The sequence below is a fragment of the Spea bombifrons genome, chromosome 9 (genome assembly GCF_027358695.1).
Source record: "Spea bombifrons isolate aSpeBom1 chromosome 9, aSpeBom1.2.pri, whole genome shotgun sequence".
Lineage (NCBI taxonomy): Eukaryota > Metazoa > Chordata > Amphibia > Anura > Pelobatidae > Spea > Spea bombifrons.
Window position 1 is genome coordinate 10777005 of NC_071095.1, and position 22243 is coordinate 10799247.

Here is a 22243-nt window from a genome sequence, read left to right on the forward strand (position 1 = left end):
TCGCAATGATTGGCCGATGGCAGCAGCCATAAGGCTCCAATAACAGTTCCTATAGAAATTGTAAAGGTACCCAGAATGAAGTCACCTGTATTCAAGCAGGGGTTCCGTAACGATATAGCAGGGAGAAAAGCACCATACGGGACGCTCAGATATTAAATGACTGCGTGACCCCCACGATCTGCCCATTCCCCCCGAGACCCTGACACATAGGGGCAAATCCTGCCAGGTTCCAGGTATGCATTCCAGCCTTTAGACATCTTCTTTATCCCCCTTTCCTCTCTGATTTCTGCCGTTAAAGGGCTTTTTTCCTTCCGTTCTCTTCTTTCTTCTACCTCTTTTTTATGCACGCCACTTGCTTCTATCTTTCCTCGCTTTTTTCTATCTTCTTTCCCTTTTGCCTTGTATCTCGCTTGTCTGCCTTTTATATTTTTCATTCTCTAACTTCTACCCCCCCACACGTACATATACACACATACATATTATACACATACAGTATATACACATACACGTATACACACACAGATATATATATACACATACAGTATACACAAACATACATCAACACACTGATACACACACGTATACATACCACACATACAGTATATACACAAACACATGCATTAACATACATAAATACACGTGTATACACACCAAACATATTATATACATATATACACAAACACATACATTAACACACTCATACGCACACCACACATATATATTATACACATACAGTATATATACAAACACACGGTACTTACGGCATCCTCCGCTTCCCTCCTGTAACGTCCCTATGGCCTGCAGCTCCCTCCCCGCGCCGCAGGGAATCGCCCCGAATCAATAATCATCAATGGCTGAGATATTATATTTTTTTAAATACACTGGAGTTTATTTTCAGTTATTTAGCAAGTTTCGGGGATGTTTACAAACAAAAAAGTGACACAAAACAATTACAATCACGTTTACAACGAAAGTGTTCAAAATATTAACCTTTTAAGAGCCCGGAATCTTGCGATCCCATCTGATCGGACTTCAGCCAGTTAACTCTTTATGGGATTTGTAATAATATGAATCATTTTATTTATGGAATCACTTCGTATAGGTAATACCCTCCGCGTGCACTGAGCTCATTGTCCAGCAGGTGGCGCCGTCTGACCGTCCAGTTTTATAAACGGAAGAAGCCCAGCGCAGCCTCCCCTTCCCCCTCAATCCTCCTGGGTCTGGGAGGGTATCAGAGCCGGACTCATTGATCAGGGGCTACCAGAGCCAGGCTGGTGCCCTGTGGGGCTGCCCCCCCATCTCTGCAGCCACTGACCCAGCCCTGGGTTAATGCAGGAGACCTCCAACCACTGCACCTCATGCAAAAACCCCTGCCCCAGCAGCTCCTAAACTGCCCTTATTACATACAGTCCCAGCGCAGGCGAGGGGGTAAGTACATCTGCATCAGTGGGGGCATCTTCTTTCATGCTGACCTGGGCATTTGCCATTTGCTTTTCTATGCCACTTGGAATTCTAGCTTGTCGGTGCAGGTAGGCAGCGCTGGGGGGACCTCCAGATATCATTAGAGAATTCAAGTAGCCCCTTGTGCCCCTGAAGGGGTTAAATTACATTTAAAATATGATCTCCCAAGTTCAGGTTTTGATTGACAGCCAAGGGAGCCACAACTTGCAACTCACAGGCACCAAATCTATTGGTCGCCGCTAGGATGTGATGTCACAGGATGTGATGTCATTTTAGGGGGGAGAATACGTAGAGCCGCCCCATTTACCCCTTCATGCCAAGGGATCTGCATGGACGGGAGGATGTGCAGCTACGCTTAACCCTTGCATGCGCTCTCTAGTCGTCACTTTTGCATTGTAGCGTTTAATAATCAGATACATTATATCACAGATGGAATACAATGACCAAATACACCCAGCTGCGACCTCATACAGATTAACCATTTGAGCGATGAGTGGAAGTTAGCATGCCTAACTTTTTGACAGGTGTACCTACAGTATCTCAGAGAAAGATCACGCGTTTCAGACGCCTGCACCCTAAAATTGTCATTTTGCTTAGAACATCCACGTTCGGAACTTTTTAATTAATGTGTTTTAGCTTACGTGTCGCATCGTCACAGTAAATGAACCCCTGTATTTGAACTTCACCTTTGGGATAAGGCGGTAGTCAAACCTAGAGCTCAAATGGTTAAAAATATTCATTGTGGAGAACTGTATGATGTCATACGTAACCGTAATGCTTGCTTTCCATGAGTCTTCTTAGTAATTCCTTTTGTACATGACGTCGCTAACGCTGCTGCTGCGTAGGGAACATCTATACATTAAAATGCAATTATTTCATAAAAAAAAGAGATGTCCCGGTATGGAAGAACAAATATTAAAAACAAATCTCCCCCCCTGAATGATCTAAAAACTGCATTTTTTCCAGACAAATTTGAAATGATTTTTTTCCTCGATCAATATATATATAAATATATATTTAATTATTTTTTCATTTATTTATTTATTTTGATGCATGTTTCCAGTTACAAACACGGAATACATTTAGACATTTTTACGCAAAATAATTCTATATGAAAGACAATAATTCCCCCCCAGCCATGCACTTCACAGTCCCAGCTTACATTATGATAAAACCAGTACATAACTGGGAACGCGGGATTCTCTGTACCATGGAGAATGATTTTAATATGCGTCGATGGTTTTGCGTACTGCTGCTTTGCCATTTAAATGAAGGGTAACAGTATCTTTATTGTTTGTAGGTTCTCCTTCAGGACGTTGCCTCAAAAATGGAGAAATCGAGCCACTGCAGTTACGTCCTTCAGCAGCTTTACAGCCAGCGGGAGTGGGGGTTCCTCTGCGACTGCTGCATCGCTATAGGGGACATCTATTTCCAGGCGCACAAGGCCGTCCTGGCCGCGTGCAGCTCTTATTTCAAAATGATATTCATAAACCAGCCGCAGACGGGAGCCCAGCTGAACCTGGGCAGCATGAAGATCAGCGCTGAATGCTTCGACCTCATCCTGCAGTTCATGTATCTCGGGAAGATTCTGGCCGCTCCGGAGGACTTCGAACAGCTGAAGCGCGCGATGAGCTCCTTACAGCTCTACGTCGTCCCCGAATGTCTCGAGGATATCCAGGACGCCGGTAGCTCAAGTCGTAAGTGTTCGTCCTCGGCGTCGAGCAGCCTCGCCGGTAAGATGGTCTTTGGGGTCCGCATGTACGAAGAAGCATCGGCCAAGGTTGGCGAAGAGCCCACCAGGTGGACATCCGAGCCAACTTTGTCAACCAACGTTCTACCAGCAAACAAGCCGGACATTGGTTTTACGCCGGCGGGGCGCAAGCAGATACCCGATACCAGCAAGAAAAGCATTGCCAAAGTCGCCAACGCCAGGGAGCGCGTTTCCCGGCGCTTCGGAAGAAGTTACACCTGCGACAGCTGCGGCTTTGTTTTCAGCTGCGAGAAGCTTCTGTATGAGCATGCGCAAACGTGCACCAACAGGCACAGTTACCAAAAGAAAGAGCCGTCCGGTAGCGAGCAGAACGAGAGAGGGTCTCCCAGTCTCAAGATGTCTCCGTGCCAAGACAATAGGTGCAGAGCAGATTCAAGCCAGTCCATAGAGGAACCTTTGTCCTCCTCAAGTATGAGAAGCTCAGGAGATCCTTCTGGCCAACTGAAGAACTCGGCCATTGACACGACGGCCAGAGGTCCGGTGGTAATTAAGATAGAGTCCGATGAGAATTCGCTCGTTGAAATGGAAGACATTCATATCGTTAAAATCTCAGATAAAGATTTCTTGGAATCCTCTGATATTGATGACTTCGAAGATGAGCCCGACGAGCCCCTCGGTAGTTACGGCCTGGAGGAGCAATATAGCAAAATGTCCAACGAAGAACGCGCTAGAAGCCCTCTGTCCGTCAATTTACGACCGAGGAACGTCCAATACCAGAAGATGGAAGAACCTGAGGAAGCGGCCGAGCCGGTGTGTGAGATCTGCGGCCTGACCGTTACAGAAGACGACATCTCGTCGCATTACTTGTCCAAGCATATAGAAAACATATGCGCTTGTGGGAAATGCGGACAAATCCTGGTGAAGGGAAGGCGGTTGCAAGAACACGCGCAGAGATGCGGGGTAAGCCAAGAAACGACGGAGAACGATACAGAAAGCAACGAGGAAGGAACGCACTTCGGAGACGGCGGCGAGGAGCGCTCGGCAGAGCTGGCCGACGCGTGGAACGATTTAAGCGACGGCAGCCTGAGAAGTAACAGCAGGAAAAAGCACGCCGCGAAGCGCTCGGCTTGTCCTTATCGCTGCCCGAGTTGCGGGCAGAGGTTTGAGTCGGAGACCTCGGTGGTGGAGCACATGTCTCGGTGCCTGGATCGCGAGGCGTACCCCAATTCCGTCCTGGACGAGCAAGACCAGGACCACCGAAGGAAGCACTTCTGCAGCATCTGCGGGAAGGGGTTCTACCAGCGCTGCCACCTGCGGGAGCATTACACGGTGCACACCAAGGAGAAGCAGTTTTCCTGCCAGACGTGCGGCAAGCAGTTCCTACGCGAGCGCCAGCTCCGCCTGCACAACGACATGCACACGGGGATGGCTCGCTACGTGTGCTCGCTGTGCGACCAGGGCAATTTCAGGAAGCACGACCACGTGCGGCACATGATATCCCACCTGGCAGCGGGCGAAACCATATGTCAGGTCTGCTTTCAGATCTTCCCGAATAACGAGCTTCTGGAGGAGCACATGGACATCCATCTGTACACCTGCGGCGTTTGCGGCGCAAAGTTTAACTTGAGAAAAGACATGAGGCTGCATTATAATTCAAAGCATTTCAAGAAAACCTAGACTGTTACGTAGGCTTTATCGGGTTAATTGCTTGTTTTTGTTTGCAGGGGGTATTATTTTTATAAAATGCCTAGTGTCTCCTGCCATGACGTATTTGGTTTGCCCCATGGCCCTAAAATGTGGGAATTCAGCAAAATTGGGTTGCCGGGGGACCCGTTTTTGGCACTGATCTCACCGCAGCCTCAGTGGGAAGAACATGTCCGTGTCCTCCGGTGCTTGGCCAGTGTTGTAGGTGGCAGAAGATGGTCTTATTCACTAAACAGCGATTTGCGGTGATCTGAAGAATTCCATCACTTAAATAAAAACAGGGTGGGGAGTATTTGAACGTCGCTGTAATTTAGAAGGCACGCGGCGGGGTATCCCCCAAAGCATCCCAATACTCGGTGTCTTTCATCAGCTTTATTTCGTGAAAATTCCAATTCCATACGGTAAAAGAAAGCTAAGATGAAATAGAACGCGTTTATAATTTGGGGAATTAGGGCTTTCTTTGTTTTTTTTTTTGTTTTTTTTTTACTTTTGATACTGAAAACGGAAGTGGTGGGTTTCAGTAGATATGGACCGTTCCTAATAATGTATACGTTATATATGATAGGCTGAGTCCTGAGATGACTATAAGTGACTCAAAAAAGTGCTTCCAAATCCACTGGCTCCGGAGTGCTAACAAACCCCGTTAAAAGGGGGCAATAAGGTTCTAATGCTGCCCCTTATCGTCCTCGCGTCTGCTGCCCTCTAGTGGCCGCAACGTGCATTACCCGGAATTCTGTGACGTATGCAAGAATAGCATGATACATGCGCTACGTTACATCGCTCTCCTGTGTATAAAGCATATCTGTAAATGACATGTACATAAAATAACCATTTCAACAACTTTTTTAACAACGTAAAATATTCTTTCTGATACCGTACTTTTTTACGTTATACTTTCGTCGTTAATGGTTGTTTTTGCATATGGGATGACTCGATGATCTCTCACACTCTCTCCCCGCACGCTGTCTGATGCAGCATGCGGGAAGTGACATCACATCCATTACCTGTATGTGGGAACGCCTGCACAGAGGGAGAGAGAGAGACACAGACAAGCAGTTTGGAGGCTAAGATGGCACAGGTAGGCTGTTTGGGGGATAAGATGGCACAGGTAGGCTGTTTGGGGGATAAAATGGCAAAGGCATGCAGGGGAGAAAGATGGCTCAGGCAAGCAGTTTGGGGGATAAGATGGCACAGAAAAGCTTTTTGAGGACAAAGCTGGCACTGTGGCATATGTTGCTTGATATAGGGGAGGGCTGCAGCTCTCAAGGCTGTTTTAGGCCGTAATGATCAATACACTTGGCTTAACCTAAAACTGCCAGCGGTGGCTACGATTACCCCTAAAACAGAATTATGACCGCCCTCCAGATCCGTTATAGAACAAGTTTTAATTCAGGACCCCCTTGGGGAAACCGCCATTTGATTTTAGGAACCTTAGACGCCTCTCTATTTGTGGATCTCTGGATAAACCGTGTCTATCCGTGTTCTCCGTGTTCTGGCATTTGTAACCCCGAGTTACACGTTTCCGCGGGACTTGTTGCGTGTCTAACCGGCAGCAACTGGAAGGTCTGGATCCGATCCAAATCTGGGATCAATTTGCAAGCCTGGACGAGAAGTTCATGTATTTAACTCTAAAAATATCCAAATGAGCAAACAGAGAAGCGCGCGGCGCAGAGAACTGTCCCTCAATCGCTCTGCTCTCTAATATGGTGCTAAAGAAATAACAATATTACATAGAGACCCAGGACCCGCCGGCAGATCGGCCCCATTCGGCCCCCGTCTAGTCTGCCCGTTTTTCCTGCTGTAAAGGAGTGATTATAATAGGAGTTAGGTGTGATGGGAGTTATGTTAGGGGGCAGTGAGAGTGAGTTGTGATGTGTTTGAGGTGTTTAGTGTGGTAAGAGTGATGAGAGTCGTGTGTGGTAGGAGTCTTGTGCTGGGAGTGATGTGGGATAGGTGTGATGGGAGTGAGAGATGTGATGGGAGTTATAGGTGTGAAGAAGTAGGGTGTGATGCTCTAGTGAGTGTCTGTTATGAGAGTGAGTGTTGTAGATTGTATATTACTCACAGGGGTGATAATTATGATAACAGTTATAAAGATGGAAGCTGATCTGCTCTTCCCGGCCGCCATTATTTAGGACAGGAGGCAGCTGTTTATATCGCGATCTGGAAGCAGAAATTCCTGCAATAGTTTGAAGCAGAAATTAGTAACTGGAACCAAATATGGAGAAAGCCGCCCAGCCGCCCCGCCGCCCCGCCGCCCAGCCGAGGAGGGGCCGGCAACTGACAGCGCCTCGGGCATTAGAAACGCAAGTCAAGGGGCCACGCCCCCTGTTGGATAAACACGTGCCTGGTCACCTAACTGTGTTTGACTCATCTGATTGGCCAATTCTTTAAAAACACGCCTATTTTGACACATTTTCCCCTCCAAAACAAACTTTTGGTTGCCAGGCTGTGCTGTCCCGCCCTATGTCATTGCGTCCAATCACACTGCGAGTCTTCACATACACTCATGTTTGTGTTCTTGGCACACGCGGACTTTCCAATAGAGGGATATGACTGGTCGAGAGGTGGAAAGGCCGGCTAATGGCAGGAGAGGGCGGGAGAGTATAAAATATGAGGCGCTACGCTTCCAGTCGCGCAGTTCTGAGGAGAACAGCAGGAGGGAAGGGTGTGTCACATATCGGATTGCGAGGCAGACGAGAAAATGTCAGGTCCGGCTGTGGGCATCGATCTGGGCACCACGTATTCGTGCGTGGGGGTCTTCCAGCACGGCAAGGTGGAAATCATCGCCAACGACCAGGGCAACCGCACCACCCCCAGCTACGTCGCCTTCACGGACACCGAGAGGCTGATAGGGGACGCGGCCAAGAACCAGGTGGCCATGAACCCGGCCAACACCATCTTCGATGCCAAGCGGCTCATCGGCCGCCGCTTTGACGACCCCACGGTGCAGTCGGACATGAAGCACTGGCCCTTCACCGTGGTGAGCGAAGGCGGCAAGCCCAAGGTGCAGGTGGAGTACAAGGGCGAGGTGAAGACCTTCTTCCCCGAGGAGGTCTCCTCCATGGTCCTGATCAAGATGAGGGAGATCGCCGAGGCCTACCTGGGCAAGAAGGTGCCCAGCGCCGTCATCACCGTGCCCGCCTACTTTAACGACTCGCAGCGCCAGGCCACCAAGGACGCGGGGGTCATCGCTGGCATCAACGTGCTGCGCATCATTAACGAGCCCACGGCTGCAGCGATCGCCTACGGGCTGGACAAGAAGGGCGCCGGCGGAGGCGAGAAGAACGTGCTCATCTTCGACCTGGGCGGGGGCACCTTTGACGTGTCCGTCCTGACCATCGACGACGGCATCTTCGAGGTGAAGTCCACGGCCGGGGACACCCACCTGGGCGGCGAGGACTTCGACAACCGCATGGTCAACCACTTCGTGGATGAGTTCAAGCGCAAGCATAAGAAGGACATCAGCGGCAACAAGCGGGCTCTGCGGAGGCTGCGCACCGCCTGCGAGCGGGCCAAGCGGACCCTGTCCTCCAGCACCCAGGCTAGCATCGAGATCGACTCGCTGTACGAGGGCGCCGACTTCTACACGTCCATCACCCGGGCCCGCTTCGAGGAGCTCAATGCCGATCTGTTCCGGGGCACCCTGGAGCCCGTGGAGAAGGCGCTGCGGGACGCCAAGCTCGACAAGGCTCAGATCCGCGAGATCGTGCTGGTCGGCGGCTCCACCCGCATCCCCAGGATCCAGAAGCTGCTGCAGGACTTCTTCAACGGCAAGGAGCTCAACAAGAGCATCAACCCGGACGAGGCGGTAGCCTACGGGGCGGCGGTGCAGGCGGCCATCCTCACCGGGGACCGCTCGGAGAACGTGCAGGACCTGCTGCTGCTGGACGTGGCCCCGCTCTCCCTGGGCATCGAGACGGCCGGCGGGGTGATGACGGCGCTCATCAAGAGGAACACCACCATCCCCACCAAGCAGACCCAGGTCTTCACCACCTACTCGGACAACCAGAGCAGCGTGCTGGTGCAGGTCTTCGAGGGCGAGAGGTCCATGACCCGGGACAACAACCTGCTGGGCAAGTTCGACCTGACGGGGATCCCACCTGCCCCGCGAGGGGTGCCGCAGATCGAGGTGACCGGGGCACGGAGAAAGAGTGGGGCAAAAGTGGTCGTATCGCCATGGAAACCAGTCCCCCCCTCTGGACCGCTCCCTTGGTTGCTATAGTGATATGAACCTCTTTCCCCACTTTGGTGCCTTTTTCATTTTATTTTCTATTTATTGCTGGTTAATGAACTTTATAATTCTGGAGCTTACAGGGTTAATCCTAGAATTGTGATAAATAATATAGGGAGAGTATTGTTTGCTTTATGGGAGGGTTTTGGCAACAGAGGGGTTAACAAACATAAGATGGGGCCAGATTCGGGGTTTTAGGGATTTCTGGGTGTATCCACATGATTTATATAGCACAGTGACAAGCCACAACATGTTATTTATTGATTTATAAAGCGCCATCATACTCTGTGGCGCTGTACAAACACATTTATGCTTGTGGGTGTGGAGCAGAGAGAACGTTATTTAGAGCTCCAGCACACGATTAGGAAGTTAGAGGCAAGAACAAGTGGGTTCCAGAATTCTGGATAACTCTAAATATATTACTTGTATAACAAGAGTGATGGAGAAGTGGAACAGCCTCCCAGCAGAAGTGGTAGAGGGTAATAAACATGCATGGGATAGACATACGGCTCCTGAATCTAAGACGAGACCAACGACTGATTAAGGAAAAACAGGCAGACTAGACGGGGGCCAGGTGGTGCCGATCTGCCAGCAGGTTCCATGCTTCTAAAAATGAATAAAACTGTAGCTGAAGTTGGCGCCTTTTATTTAGCTGTAATGATTTAAAGTTACAAAGGAAGAAGAGACCTGTGAGGTCTCCAAAACATAACGTTGGCTCAATAAAAGGTTTCAACTTCAACAAAGTGAAAGAATTTGTATAAATCAATTGAAATGAGAATATTAAATATTTTTTTCCTTTTTTTTTTTTGTTGCGTCGGACCCTTGCAGGTGACCTTTGACATCGACGCTAACGGCATCCTGAACGTGACGGCGGCGGACAAGAGCACCGGCAAGGAGAACAAGATCACCATCACCAACGACAAGGGCCGGCTCAGCAAGGAGGACATCGAGCGCATGGTGAACGAGGCTGAAAAGTACAAGTCCGAGGACGAGGCTAACATGGAGCGAGTGGCCGCCAAGAACGCCTTGGAGTCCTACACCTATCACATGAAGCAGACCGTGGAGGACGAGAAGCTCAAAGGCAAGCTGAGCGACCAAGACAAGGAGAAGGTTCTGGCCAAATGCAAGGAGGTCATTGATTGGCTGGACAGGAATCAGGCGGCCGAAAAAGACGAGTTTGAGCACCAGCAGAAGGAGCTGGAGAAGCTTTGCAACCCGATCATCACCAAGCTATACCAAGGAGGAGCCCAAAAACCCGGCCCTGGGGGGGCCGCGGCCGGCGGACCTACCATCGAGGAAGTGGATTAACCCTCCGCGACCTCCGCAACGGGCCGCTCGTTAATAACCAGTCGCCGTCTTCCTGTGCGAGTGCCAGCGCTCCTTGTGAACAGTCCAGCGCTGAAGCGGTTAAACGCTTTCTTGCACACCCCGCGGAATCCGTTTGTTTTTTTTTTTTCACCGTCCTGCCCAATGGCGCATTCTGCGTTAACCCTTTCCGTGCTGGACCTCACAGGGAGCACGGCCTGCCAGCAACTGGTTCTTAACACCCGGGGCCTGCGGAGAGAGAGCGGCTCCCGCGCAGGTTCTTTAGCCGAAACAAATCAGCACTTAACCTTTTATCTTCCCGCCGGATGGAAACCGTCGCCAAAGTCAGGGGTTCTGAGCTTTAAGGCGACGTTTTTAGCCGAGGATCATCACAAACTCCCGAATTACACGAGCATCTAGAGCAGGGACGTCCAACATGCGGCCCTCCAGCTGTTGCAGGACTACATCTCCCATACTCCTCAGCCAGACCCTTAGCTGAAAGAGCATTATGGGAGATGTAGTCCTGCAGCAGCTGGAGGGCCGCACTAGAGAATTAGCCGCGTGATTCGGGTTTGTAGATGGTTATCGGGGCATTCTTTTATTTTTTTATTTTTTTTAGATGCGTTTTGGTGATGTCCGTACTTTGATTGCCAAAAATACTCTAAATCTCAGGTGGTGGGATATGGAGACGCTTCTAGTATATAATAAAAAGGAGAAAAAAAAAACGTGCCGTCCGCATTCTCCGTGCCTGGAAAAAGGAGCGGCCCCCGGCGGCCCAGCCGATCATAAGCATGGAAAAATGCAAGAGAGGTGGGCCGAGCTCCTTAGACCAATCAGATCCTCTTTTTAGAAAACGCGCTGTTGCCCCGGGGGGAGCTTCCTGTTTCTCAGCGCTGGGGGGGTGGGGGGTATATATATTTTTTATAGATATTCTGCTTGCCTTTCCTGATGTATGAGCTTTTCCTAATAAAACATACCAGATTGTTACGCGACCCGGGACTCTTTTATTGACTTTATAAAAAAAAAAAAAAGTGTTTTTTTTGAGACATTCAAAAAATGTCAGATTTGACCCGTTTTCCTTCCTTTTAATCCGGCGAATTTCCGGTGATCTCGCAGATTGATACTTTGTGGAATTCTTTTCATATTGAGGATTTAGAGCTCATAATATCACTAACCCTCTGGATTCCGCAGTGAGGGAAGGACGCGGTATGATATTTATTCTGGCATCAAACGTACCGGAGATAGAAAGAGGAAAGCTGTTACTAAGTGACAATTTAAAAATGAAATACAATTATTTATTTTTAGTTTTTTGCCCTCAGTTTTACAAAAGAAAAGTGAGCCCTGAAAATACAGCATGCAATCTAACAAAAAAATATATATACTGTATATACACTGCATACACACGCTAACCTCCAGTGATGGGAGTGATAAAGGGCCATTGGAACACAGGAGTGATAGGAGTGATAAAGGGCCATTGGAACACAGGAGTGATGGGAGTGATAAAGGGCCATTGGGACCCAGGAGTGATAGGAGTGATAAAGGGCCATTGGAACACAGGAGTGATAGGAGTGATAAAGGGCCATTGGAACACAGGAGTGATGGGAGTGATAAAGGGCCATTGGAACACAGGAGTGATGGGAGTGATAAAGGGCCATTGGAACACAGGAGTGATGGGAGTGATAAAGGGCCATTGGAACACAGGAGTGATGGGAGTGATAAAGGGCCATTGGAGCACAGGAGTGATGGGAGTGATAAAGGGACATTGGAACACAGGAGTGATAGGAGTGGTAAGGGGCCATTGGAACATAGGAGTGATGGGAGTGATAAAGGGCCAATGGAACCCAGGAGTGATGGGAGTGATAAAGGGCCATTGGAACCCAGGAGTGATGGGAGTGATAAAGGGCCAATGGAACCCAGGAGTGATGGGAGTGATAAAGGGCCATTGGAACACAGGAGTGATAAAGGGCCACTGGAACATGGGAGTGATGGGAGTGATAATGGGCCATTGTAAATAGTGACTGACTACTTGGGCTGCTGAGGTTATCTGATTGGTTCTCGCTCCTGTAACAATTTTGTAGACACAATACTTAATTTTTTTTAAAAAATCACTTTAGTGCATAAACTCATTTTCTGTACCGTTTTTCTTCCGCCTTTATGTAATTGTTTCTCTGGTCCGATTACATTCAGCCATAAATATTTCAATGAAGAAACTCTGTCCCGCAGAGCTAACAATCCAGAAAGATAATATATATTCGGTAAATATTGACATCAATCACCCAGAGTTGTTGGTAAATAAAATTCACAGAATACAAATAATTCTTTATGTTCAGTGAAGAGTTAAATCGTCGTCATGGTATTTTTTCTTTTTTACTTTCATTGTCTATTTTTTTGTTGTCTAAAGGTTTTTGCCTTTAACCCCTGGTGTTCTGGTTCAGTCAGCGGGGGGTTAAGTGTTTGTGACGTCTCCGCCCCGTCCCTCCAATGCACTCCTTCTAAGGAGACGCAATGTAACGGTTACCGGGGCAACGGCCACAGCCAAATAAACAGTGCGAGGGACCGGCTGGTAATCCGCTGCAGCGAGGCCGGGAGATCCATGGATCCAGTGAGTATCTCCGGGCTTCACCCAGATCTGTTTCTGAGAGATCTCGCCTGACCTTCGGGCCGCGGCTTCTTTTATTAGACGTAGAAATGGCTTTAATGCACAATCCAAGCTTTCTTAAATCCCTATACAGTGTTTGTGTGTACTACCTCCACTGGAAGGCTATTCCAGGCATCTACTACCCTTTCTGTAAAGAAGAATGTTCTCACGTTGCCAATCAGTCTTTATTTTCTGATCCCCGGTGGATTTTACTTAAAGTTATTTATCCTGCTTCCCCTCTCCCTTTAGGGTACTGGAGGAGGGGGTGCATATTAATAAATATTTGAATGATAAAGAGACTTCTGTGCCGATGGCGTGTGCAGGGTGCCCCCCTGGGCTCACATTGGATCAAGAGCCACCATATGCCAGCCTCCAAAATGTTCTAAAAAACTTTAAAAAAAGGTCGTAATCGCATAAGAATGCCTCACTGGTAATCGCCTAAGATTGTGAGCTCTTGTGCCAAGGGCCCTCCTCACCTGTTGTTTCTGTAAGTCAGATTGTTATGTTGCATACTACTTGTTATGTCCTGTCTACCCATTGTACAGCGCTGTGGAATATGATGGCGCTATATAAATCATTTAGTAATAGTAATAATAATGATAATAATAATAATAGTAATGATAATAATAATGATAATAATAATTAATAATAATAATAATAATAGTAATAATAATAATGATAATAATTAATAATATTAGTAATAGTAATAATAATACTGGGATCCATACCTGGAGATGTAATGCTTTTGAATGTACGGGGTTTGGGGGCCACATTGGGCCCCCCATTAGGCTATTTAATGTATATCTCCCCTGTGACTTGTAGACCGGGAAGCCCGTTGCCGGCCGCTGGTACTGGAAAGAAGACACACAGACTCTGGAACTTTCCAGGTAACCCGGAGTCCATCGGCCTCCTCGTCGTCGCGCTGGCTGCACCCCGGCCGCCATGACGCCTGCTTTCTCTCTTTACAGCAATAACGCCGCCGCCGCAGACGCCCGCGAGCGAGTCCGCAAGGGCCGAACCATCCAGTTCACTGACACCGGGAACAGGCCCCCCGCGAGGTATTTCACGGGCAGCAGGGACAGGGGTAACGCTACCATGAGATGGTCCCCAAAAACTGGGAAATTCAGCCCAAAATTCTCCCATATCCGTGTTTATTTCCTACGGTGCGGAATCTTACATGGTTTCCACGGCAGCGAGCGGGCTGAGTTGGAGCGATTATTTGCGGGCGCTGTCTAATCGACGGGAACACACGTTCCGTGGCCTCTCGGCCCCGTAGATATTTCGTTACGGCGAGCGAGGCGTTGAAGTATTTCCAGAAACAGAAACTTCTTCCGTCCCACGGGAAACCATCGCGCCCAGTATAACCATGGAAACCATTTCAGAGAGAGAGCAATAAATGTGCGATAATCTATCCATTCATCTATCTATCCATCCGTCTATCCATTCATCTATCTATCCATCCGTCTATCCATTCATCTATCTATCCATCCGTCTATCTATCTATCTATCTATCTATCTATCTATCTATCTATCTATCTATCTATCTATCTATCTATCTATCTCTATTCATCCACTCTTGTACAAGAGGGCGGGGTCAGGTGCAGAAGTGGGTGGGGTCAGGTGTGGACACAGGTGTGGTCAGGTGCAGAAGTGGACAGGGTCAGGTGCAGAAGTGGGCGGGTCAAGTGTGGAAGTGGGTGGGGTCAGGTGCAGAAGTGGGCAGGGTCAGAGGCGTGACCACTCACCGGTATAGCAACCTTGCGTTACTCAGGACTGAGAGGTGGCCACACGGGAGATGCAATGGAGCCCAGACCTCCACGGCCGCCATGGACAGCCAGGGAGATCACAGGATCTCCTTACCTGGTCCCGGGACATTGAGACAGTGCCCGAATATCAGGACTGTCCCACAAAAACTATGGCGATGTGATGTCATACTCCAGCTCATTAACTGGTGTTAACTCTTTCATCCCGTTATCATTGACCTGTCTTTATAATCTAAGGGCGCCATCTCATTACCTGCGCACCGCGGCTGGAACCAAATCCCCGGAGAGAACTTTCCCCGATCCAATCCTCAGATCTCCCAGACACGCCGGCAAAACTGAGCGCGATCGCGTGACCCTGGAGGATGTCAAAAGTAAGTGCTGGGGAGGAAAAACAGCTATGAGGGCGAGTGAATAGAAAGGGGAGGCAGCGCAGTCTGTTTTTAAAATGTTGTCCCCAGAATTGCTATTTATAAATAACTCCCCCCGTGTTAACTCCTAGTGACCTGGAATTTTTTTTTAACAGCCTTATGTCGGTGACATCATTTCACTCACCTGTATATTTTTCTCCAGATGTTGCCCTTAATCTGTTACAAGAAGAGGAAAGACATTGTATCGAGTCCTTCTCAGCAGCAGTAAGGTACAGTCACCTCATCAGCCTCTGTGCGATTTTAAAAAGTACTATTTTTGGCAAAAAACTTTTTTTTTTTATTATTATTTTTTATAAGAAATATTTGTTTTATTTATTATTTATTTTAATGCAGATTCTCAAACCTAAAACAATAAATATATTTGAAGATACTTTATTGAGGGAGTGGCTTTATGTGGGGGTGGGGCTAGCCACATGTGAGGGTGGGGCTATCTCCAGCATGCTTTTAGTGGGAGTGGTGTTGGGGGGGATTAGGGTAAAGTGGGTGGGGAGAAGGTGGGACATGGGCGGGGAAGTGGGTGTAGCCACATACAGCTCCCCTGCTTGGAGAATGAAGAAACTAAGCCAGAGACTGGAGGTAGCAGGACTTCACCTGGAGACTCCGGGGTAAAAGTTCCTAGAAATGGTAAAAAGTAGCTCTGTGGCACTGTGTTGCAGAACGCGGCAGTTGGATGACTTCCTCGTGGCTCTGCTCTGTTACCTATCTTGCTTTTTGGAAAAACACTATCTTGAAAGAAAACCCAAGTCCTTGGTGCCGTAAGTAATGTTACTCCATTTAATACCCGTCACATGACCATAAAGCATTCCCGGGAAAATGACGTCAAGCAAGGAAGGGTTCAGGCATACACGCTACCTTTCAAAAGTTTGGGGTCACTTAGAAAGTTCCTTGTTTTTTAAAGAAAAACAGATTTTGTTCATTAAAATAACATTAAATGGATCAGAAATCCAGCACAGACGGGGTTAATGCTGTAAATGACTGTTGTAGCTGGAAAGCTGATTTTTTAATGGAATCTCTTCATAGGCGTACAGAGGCCCTTTAATCACTCCCATCACTCCTGTGCTCCAATGGCCCTCTATCACTCCCATCACTCCTGTGTTCCAATGGCCCTTTATCACTCCCATCACTCCTGTGTTCCAATGGCCCTTTATCACTCCCATCACTCCTGTGTTCCAATGGCCCTTTATCACTCCCATCACTCCTGTGTTCCAATGGCCCTTTATCACTCCCATCACTCCTGTGTTCCAATGGCCCTTTATCACTCCCATCACTCCTGTGTTCCAATGGCCCTTTATCACTCCCATCACTCCTGTGTTCCAGTGGCCCTTTATCACTCCCATCACTCCTGTGTTCCAATGGCCCTTTATCACTCCCATCACTCCTGTGTTCCAATGGCCCTTTATCACTCCCATCACTCCTGTGTTCCAATGGCCCTTTATCACTCCCATCACTCCTGTGTTCCAATGGCCCTTTATCACTCCCATCACTCCTGTGTTCCAATGGCACGTTGCGTTCGCTGATCCAAGTTTGAGTTTAAAAGGCTGATTGATGGTTAGAAAACCCTTTTGCGATTATGTTACAGCCAGAAATCTCCTTGGTTTCCATGGAAACAGCTCAGTGACCCCCAAACGTTTGAACGCTTGTGTAACAGATGCTCTTAAATCTGCATTTGGTTTTAAAAGTATTAAATTTAGCAAACTTCCAGATAATCTTCTGACGCGGGGTATCCTTTGAGTTAGATTTGTTCGGGATTTCTCCTCGCAGGAAGCCGAGTATTCTGGAACAAAAGGAGATGATGGACGCGCTGACGAGAACGGACCTCGCGCTCAAACACTTCGCTCGCATTTACTGCGTCTTGGTGCTCGGGGAAGGCGCGACTCACCGGCACCACATGGCCTGCGGAAAGTAAATGCTCATCACCCAATAAAATATGTCTAATCCCATGCATGTTTAAATCCCCTCACTGTATTACCCTCTACCACTTCTGCTGGGAGGCTGCTCCACTTATCTACCACCCTCCCAGTAAAGAAAACTTCCTCCCCTTCCTTCTAAGCCTCCGATTTAGATTGTTGCCTCTCGTTCTATTCTTTTATTAAGTCCCTTTATGTATTTAAATGTTTCTGTCCATCCCCTCTTGCTTTCTCCAGCGTACCGAGCCCTCCTCCCCCCGCTGGCAGATCTCCTTTTAAGCCGGCATTTTTCTTGGCGCTCTTTATTATCCGTGTTCATACTTGTCGAGCTGCCAGAGCAAAGATCGTTTGAGGATAAGCCTGGGATCTGCCTTTGTTCAGGGCAGGGCGATGTTGGCTTTGCGTGGACCGGCGGAGAGGCTTCTGCCAGGGACGGTTCCGCTCGGTTAGGCTTCTAACCAAATTCTCATGTGTGGCTTCTATTCAGAACCATCGCGAGCCAAAGAGAAACAAAAAGAAAACGTGGGACTCCGATCCTACTGCTTACTCAGAACACAGAATCTAATTTGTATCCAAGTCCCCAGGCAAAACGGACCAAGTTCTTTTTCCTCTGGATAAAAGAAGGATTTATAGAGTTTTATTATTATTATTATTATTATTATTATTATTACTATTATTATTATTACTATTATTATTATTATGATATTTTATTCCTATCTACATGTGATTTAGTTATTGGCGTGGAACGGGCTATGGAGGGGACTCTCTTAGCTGAATTATTATTATTATTATTATTATTAAAAATGTATTTTTATAATTTGTAATTATTATTATTATATTTATTATTTTTATGATTATAATATTATATTAATATATTTTATTCTTGCCTCCATGTGATTTAGTTATTGGCCTGGAATGGGCTATGGAGGGGACTCTCTTAGCTGAATTATTATTATCATTATTATTATTATTATTATTATTATTATTATTCAAAAAATATTTTTATAATTAGTTATTATTATTATTATTATTATTATTATTATTATATTTTATTCCTATCTACATGTGATTTAGTTATTGGCCTGGAATGGGCTTTGGAGAGGACTCTCTTAGCTGAATTATTATTATTATTATAATTACAAATTTATTTTTATAATTTGTTATTATTATTATTATATTTATTATTTTTATGATTATAATATTATTATATATTATTTTATTCTTGCCTCCATGTGATTTAGTTATTGGCCTGGAACAGGCTATGGAGGAGACTCTCTTGGCTGAATTATTATTAATAATAATATTAATTATTCAATAAATGTGAAGATAAAAAGGTTACAGCCATGTTTTACGCCGCTTACTACAAAAGAAAGAGTTTGCTGGGCGTTCATCATTTTAAATCCCTGTTTTACAGAAGTAAAGCATCGACCACGAAAAGGGACCGCGTGTTTTACGAGGTAAGTGGAATATACCTGGTCATGGTTTAGAAATAGTATACTAGCAGGTCAAATGCCCTCCCAGCAGAGGTGGTAGATGAGTGGAACAGTGTCCCAGCATAGGTGGTAGAGGGTAATACAGTGAGGGGATTAAACATGCATGGGATAGACATACGGCTCCTGAATCTAAGACGAGACCAACGACTGATTAAGGTTTGAGTCTTTACAGCAGGAGAAACGGGCGACTAGATGGGGGCCGGTTGGGGCCGATCTGCTTTCAGGTTTCTGTGTTTCTTGGGTAAATTTATCGGCAGATAAGAAATAATGCTAGTTGTTCGGCAGTGGGGAGGTTGCTCATACGCCCCAAAACTCAACACCCGGGGAGAACACTCCTATCTGGACGGCCGTTATTCTGTTTTAACCCCTCGTGGATAAGCAGGATTTGGCGCCTGTTGGCAGCCCGCGCGCCCCATTGTTCTCTTTCCTCTCTCGTTTAGCTGCCAAGTGCCAACGCCTTCCCGGCAGAGCCCTTCCAGTAAACGCGTTGCGTGTTAAATCTGTCCCATTAAGTTAGTTAGTATTTTGCTTGAAATCCCATGGCTTTTACCCCAAACCTTACCCGAAACTTGGCTGGAGTGATTAGGAAAGCAGACGCCGGGCAGGGGGCCAGCGATCCCTCCGGGCAAATACAGAACACGCGATACACAGAAATACACTCCCCGGCGAGTGCGCTCAGAACGCAACAATGTGCTTTTTATTAAATATACAACAAGCTCATGAAATGCCCCGTTGGAGCCCCAATGAGTTCTGCGCATGGACGCCCAAGAAACTAGCAGGCCATTACAGTGTGCGGGATTAGGACCCACCTGGGCCCCTAGGCATAAGGATTTTAGGGGTTGCAACTTGGCAGCCTGGCAGCACTCCTTCCCCGCGCGCAGCAGGGTCATGTAAAGAAGGGTGATCGGTCAAAGCACTGGGGGTCCCAGTGGCCCTAGGCACCTAAATAGAATTCCAACCAGCCAATGTTAGCTTTCGGAGGGCGTGTCCTCCATCATTTCAGGTCCCCAAAATTGGACAGCTTTGGTTGGTGGAAACATGGTTAAGGAGGGTGGGTCGTATCCGCTAAACAATGAGATTACATAAAAAGAGTTCGATATTTGTTGATTATGGCCGCCCCCGTCCTTCACACCCCGTTCTCCGTGTTTGCCCGTACAGTGTCTTTACAGCTTCTGTATATACGTGGCCTGGGTGGCGTTCAGACGCAAGGAACTGAGCTTGATCCAGGAGGAAGTCGGAAGGCTGCTGCGCTCCAACACCTTCAATCCAGCGTTACGGATAAAACACGCCCCCGAGGAGCCGGCTAGGAACCTGTCCGTGGATAGAAAGAAACCCAGGAAGTCTGCAACCTACGCAGTGAACAGGTAGCAGCGCTGAGCCTCTCCGGCCCCTAACGTCCCTAAATTATGGCCACATCCACCGCAACCTCCCCTTGTTGGGAACACATTGTCACCTGTCCCTAGGGCCGTAACTTCCATAATGAAGAGGAGCTTCTGCCCTGGAAAATGTCCAGCAGCAATGCCCTTCCAATTCCAGTAGGGTACCTCCAGTCCTGCCACAGGTGCCCCAAGCCATGGCTCCGTTCCCCCCCATCTACTAAGCTGGCCAAGTATTTGAGAGACCGTTGAGTTGAGTTTCCTTCAAACTGCTGACCTTATTTATTTTTTTTGAGACAGAAGGGAAAACCCCCGACCCTCAGCCATAAAGAGCATCATAACCCAGCGCTCGCCTGTCCTGGTCTCGCTGATGCCGTCCCCCAAAGAACGAGCGCAATATCTTTTCCGCCAGCATGAACTTCATCCGAGTGGCCGCTTCGCGCTGGCAGACATCGGCACCTGGCTGGAAACATCCCCTGGCCTGATCCCGCCTCGGTGAGCGGCACTTCTTTATCTATCTCACCTCTATATGTACAGACCCTCAGCCCAACCCCCCCCCCCAGCTGACTTCAGAACGGTTGATCTCAGCACCTGCACAATTATTCCTCCCCAGTAAGTTATCGCTCTCCTTATTGATAGGTTGCGCTTACATAAAAAGGAGGGTGAGCCAAAAAAATAGCAGCAAGCCTTAAACTTGTCGGGAATCGCAAGGCGGCTGTCTCAGCAGATACGGGAGCGATTGTCTCCGAGCCAGCTGCTCGAGAACATGACACGGCAAGACGGCGGCGCGAGCACGGCGGGGACTATTCATACCTCACGCTTTTTTCTCCCCATAGGATTGGAATCTTAGGGGAGCCCCTGAAATATTTCAACCCCCACAGCCTCATCCCTTTGGGGGCAGAAGAAGAAGAAGAGGAAGACCCCGGAACGAGGGGTAAATCAAGCTCGGGGTCCTTTCACACGCGTGGCCTGTCTTCACGTCCCGGGACCGGCCGCCGGAGCACCGTCATTTCCAGAGCCACGACGGTGGCGACGTATTCCGACACCGACGACGACGACCAGCCGGGGACGTAGAGGACAGCGGATGGCGGCGTATAACAACGCGCCCCATACAACGTTACGGGCTCCTGTAGGTCATCTCTGAATCTTCTTATTAGGAATTAATAAATAGCGATTAATAATTCATAGGTTTTAATAAAATATTATTTCTTACTTTTATTGATACTTTATATTTGGGATTCCAATTTGACGGAGCGCCGCGCATCACCTGCCTCTCCAGGGGGGCCGGATCACCCGACCTGTTGGTGTAAAGAAATCTGGGATACCTGGAGTTACTTTCATTGGTTTCCATGGCGACTGATCCATAGTCACCTTTAATTTCCAGGGGGCCAGCAGATTCCGTAGTGCTAATATAATAGGGGAGAGTGAGAAGTATAGCGGCCATCAGGTATCCTGGTAGAGAAGGGGACTCTGGTCCTGGGAGCTTACAATCTATTGGGAGGTTTAGGGGTAATAAAACGGGCGGAGAGGGGCTGTTTGGGTGAGAATGATTCGATTGTGGTCGAGGCCATTGGCCGTTCGAGTCTGGGAGGGGGGAATAGGTACAGCGGGGGTAAAATCCCGGCTACAAGGGTGGGAAGAAGTGATTGGGGTAGGAGAGACACGAGTCGTGCGAGGAGAAAAGAGGGCGATAAGGAGAGAGGAGCAGAGATAATGAGGAGGGGGCAGGAGCCGCCGGAGGGACCGGCACAGTCGGCAGCGATGGGATAAGTGTGACAGGACGGCTGAGGATGGTGGGATCAGACAGGGGGGCTGTCACCGCTCACCTCTAATAAATGGGGGGTCGCCATTTTTCTCCAGACTCGGCCGCTTGTACCACGCTGTAAGGATTCTATTTTAAGCGATGTTCTAATAACAGTGTAACAGTGAATAAGCCCGGAACATTCCTTTAGGATTCCTCCCGCATTCCCCCTTCTATCGGCCTTTCTTGTTGATATGATGCGCGGCTCAGAATAATACCCGAGGGGCTTGAAACGCGTTTACGGGGGCGCCTGTTTTCTGGTGTTAGCTTCTATAGGGACAGCATTAAAAAAGATGGCAAGATAAGATTTCGGAGCCCTCAGAGGTCTCTTCTTCCATCTGAAGAGGAGACTTCTGAGGACCGGAGAGCATGCTGTACGTAAACTTTGCTTCTCCATTTTCTCCTTGGTCTGTAGACAGAAA

The 22243-nt window shown here is 48.0% G+C and overlaps 3 protein-coding genes across 3 annotated transcripts; all 3 read left to right on the plus strand.

The window, feature by feature from the left end:
- The first annotated feature begins 1310 nt into the window (after positions 1 to 1310).
- On the plus strand, positions 1311 to 4888 carry ZBTB1 (zinc finger and BTB domain containing 1). Its single transcript, XM_053475181.1, has 2 exons — positions 1311 to 1428; positions 2762 to 4888. Exon 2 carries the CDS (start codon positions 2789 to 2791, stop codon positions 4847 to 4849), a length of 2061 nt encoding a protein of 686 aa, XP_053331156.1. The 5' UTR covers positions 1311 to 1428; positions 2762 to 2788; the 3' UTR covers positions 4850 to 4888.
- A 2642-nt stretch (positions 4889 to 7530) lies between these two features.
- HSPA2 (heat shock protein family A (Hsp70) member 2) lies at positions 7531 to 10525 on the plus strand. Its single transcript, XM_053474847.1, has 2 exons — positions 7531 to 9008; positions 9939 to 10525. Exons 1-2 carry the CDS (start codon positions 7581 to 7583, stop codon positions 10416 to 10418), a joined length of 1908 nt encoding a protein of 635 aa, XP_053330822.1. The 5' UTR covers positions 7531 to 7580; the 3' UTR covers positions 10419 to 10525.
- A 2382-nt stretch (positions 10526 to 12907) lies between these two features.
- On the plus strand, positions 12908 to 21230 carry PPP1R36 (protein phosphatase 1 regulatory subunit 36). The gene is made up of 11 exons (XM_053475269.1): positions 12908 to 13017; positions 13876 to 13940; positions 14022 to 14111; positions 15054 to 15187; positions 15387 to 15453; positions 15901 to 15999; positions 17006 to 17146; positions 18566 to 18608; positions 19803 to 20008; positions 20321 to 20515; positions 20857 to 21230. Exons 1-11 carry the CDS (start codon positions 13009 to 13011, stop codon positions 21092 to 21094), a joined length of 1287 nt encoding a protein of 428 aa, XP_053331244.1. The 5' UTR covers positions 12908 to 13008; the 3' UTR covers positions 21095 to 21230.
- The last annotated feature ends 1013 nt before the right edge of the window (positions 21231 to 22243 follow it).

What these genes read in the sequence shown, in the direction of transcription:
- ZBTB1 (XM_053475181.1), top strand. Translation starts at nt 2,789, where the DNA reads ATGGAGAAATCGAGCCACTGCAGTTACGTCCTTCAGCAGCTTTACAGC.
- HSPA2 (XM_053474847.1), top strand. Translation starts at nt 7,581, where the DNA reads ATGTCAGGTCCGGCTGTGGGCATCGATCTGGGCACCACGTATTCGTGC. An exon ending in GAGGGGTGCCGCAGATCGAG is followed by an intron (nt 9,009 to 9,938) that starts GTGACCGGGGCA and finishes GGACCCTTGCAG; the next exon opens with GTGACCTTTGACATCGACGC.
- PPP1R36 (XM_053475269.1), top strand. An exon ending in GGGAACAGGCCCCCCGCGAG is followed by an intron (nt 14,112 to 15,053) that starts GTATTTCACGGG and finishes TTATAATCTAAG; the next exon opens with GGCGCCATCTCATTACCTGC. An exon ending in GGGACCGCGTGTTTTACGAG is followed by an intron (nt 18,609 to 19,802) that starts GTAAGTGGAATA and finishes TTGCCCGTACAG; the next exon opens with TGTCTTTACAGCTTCTGTAT.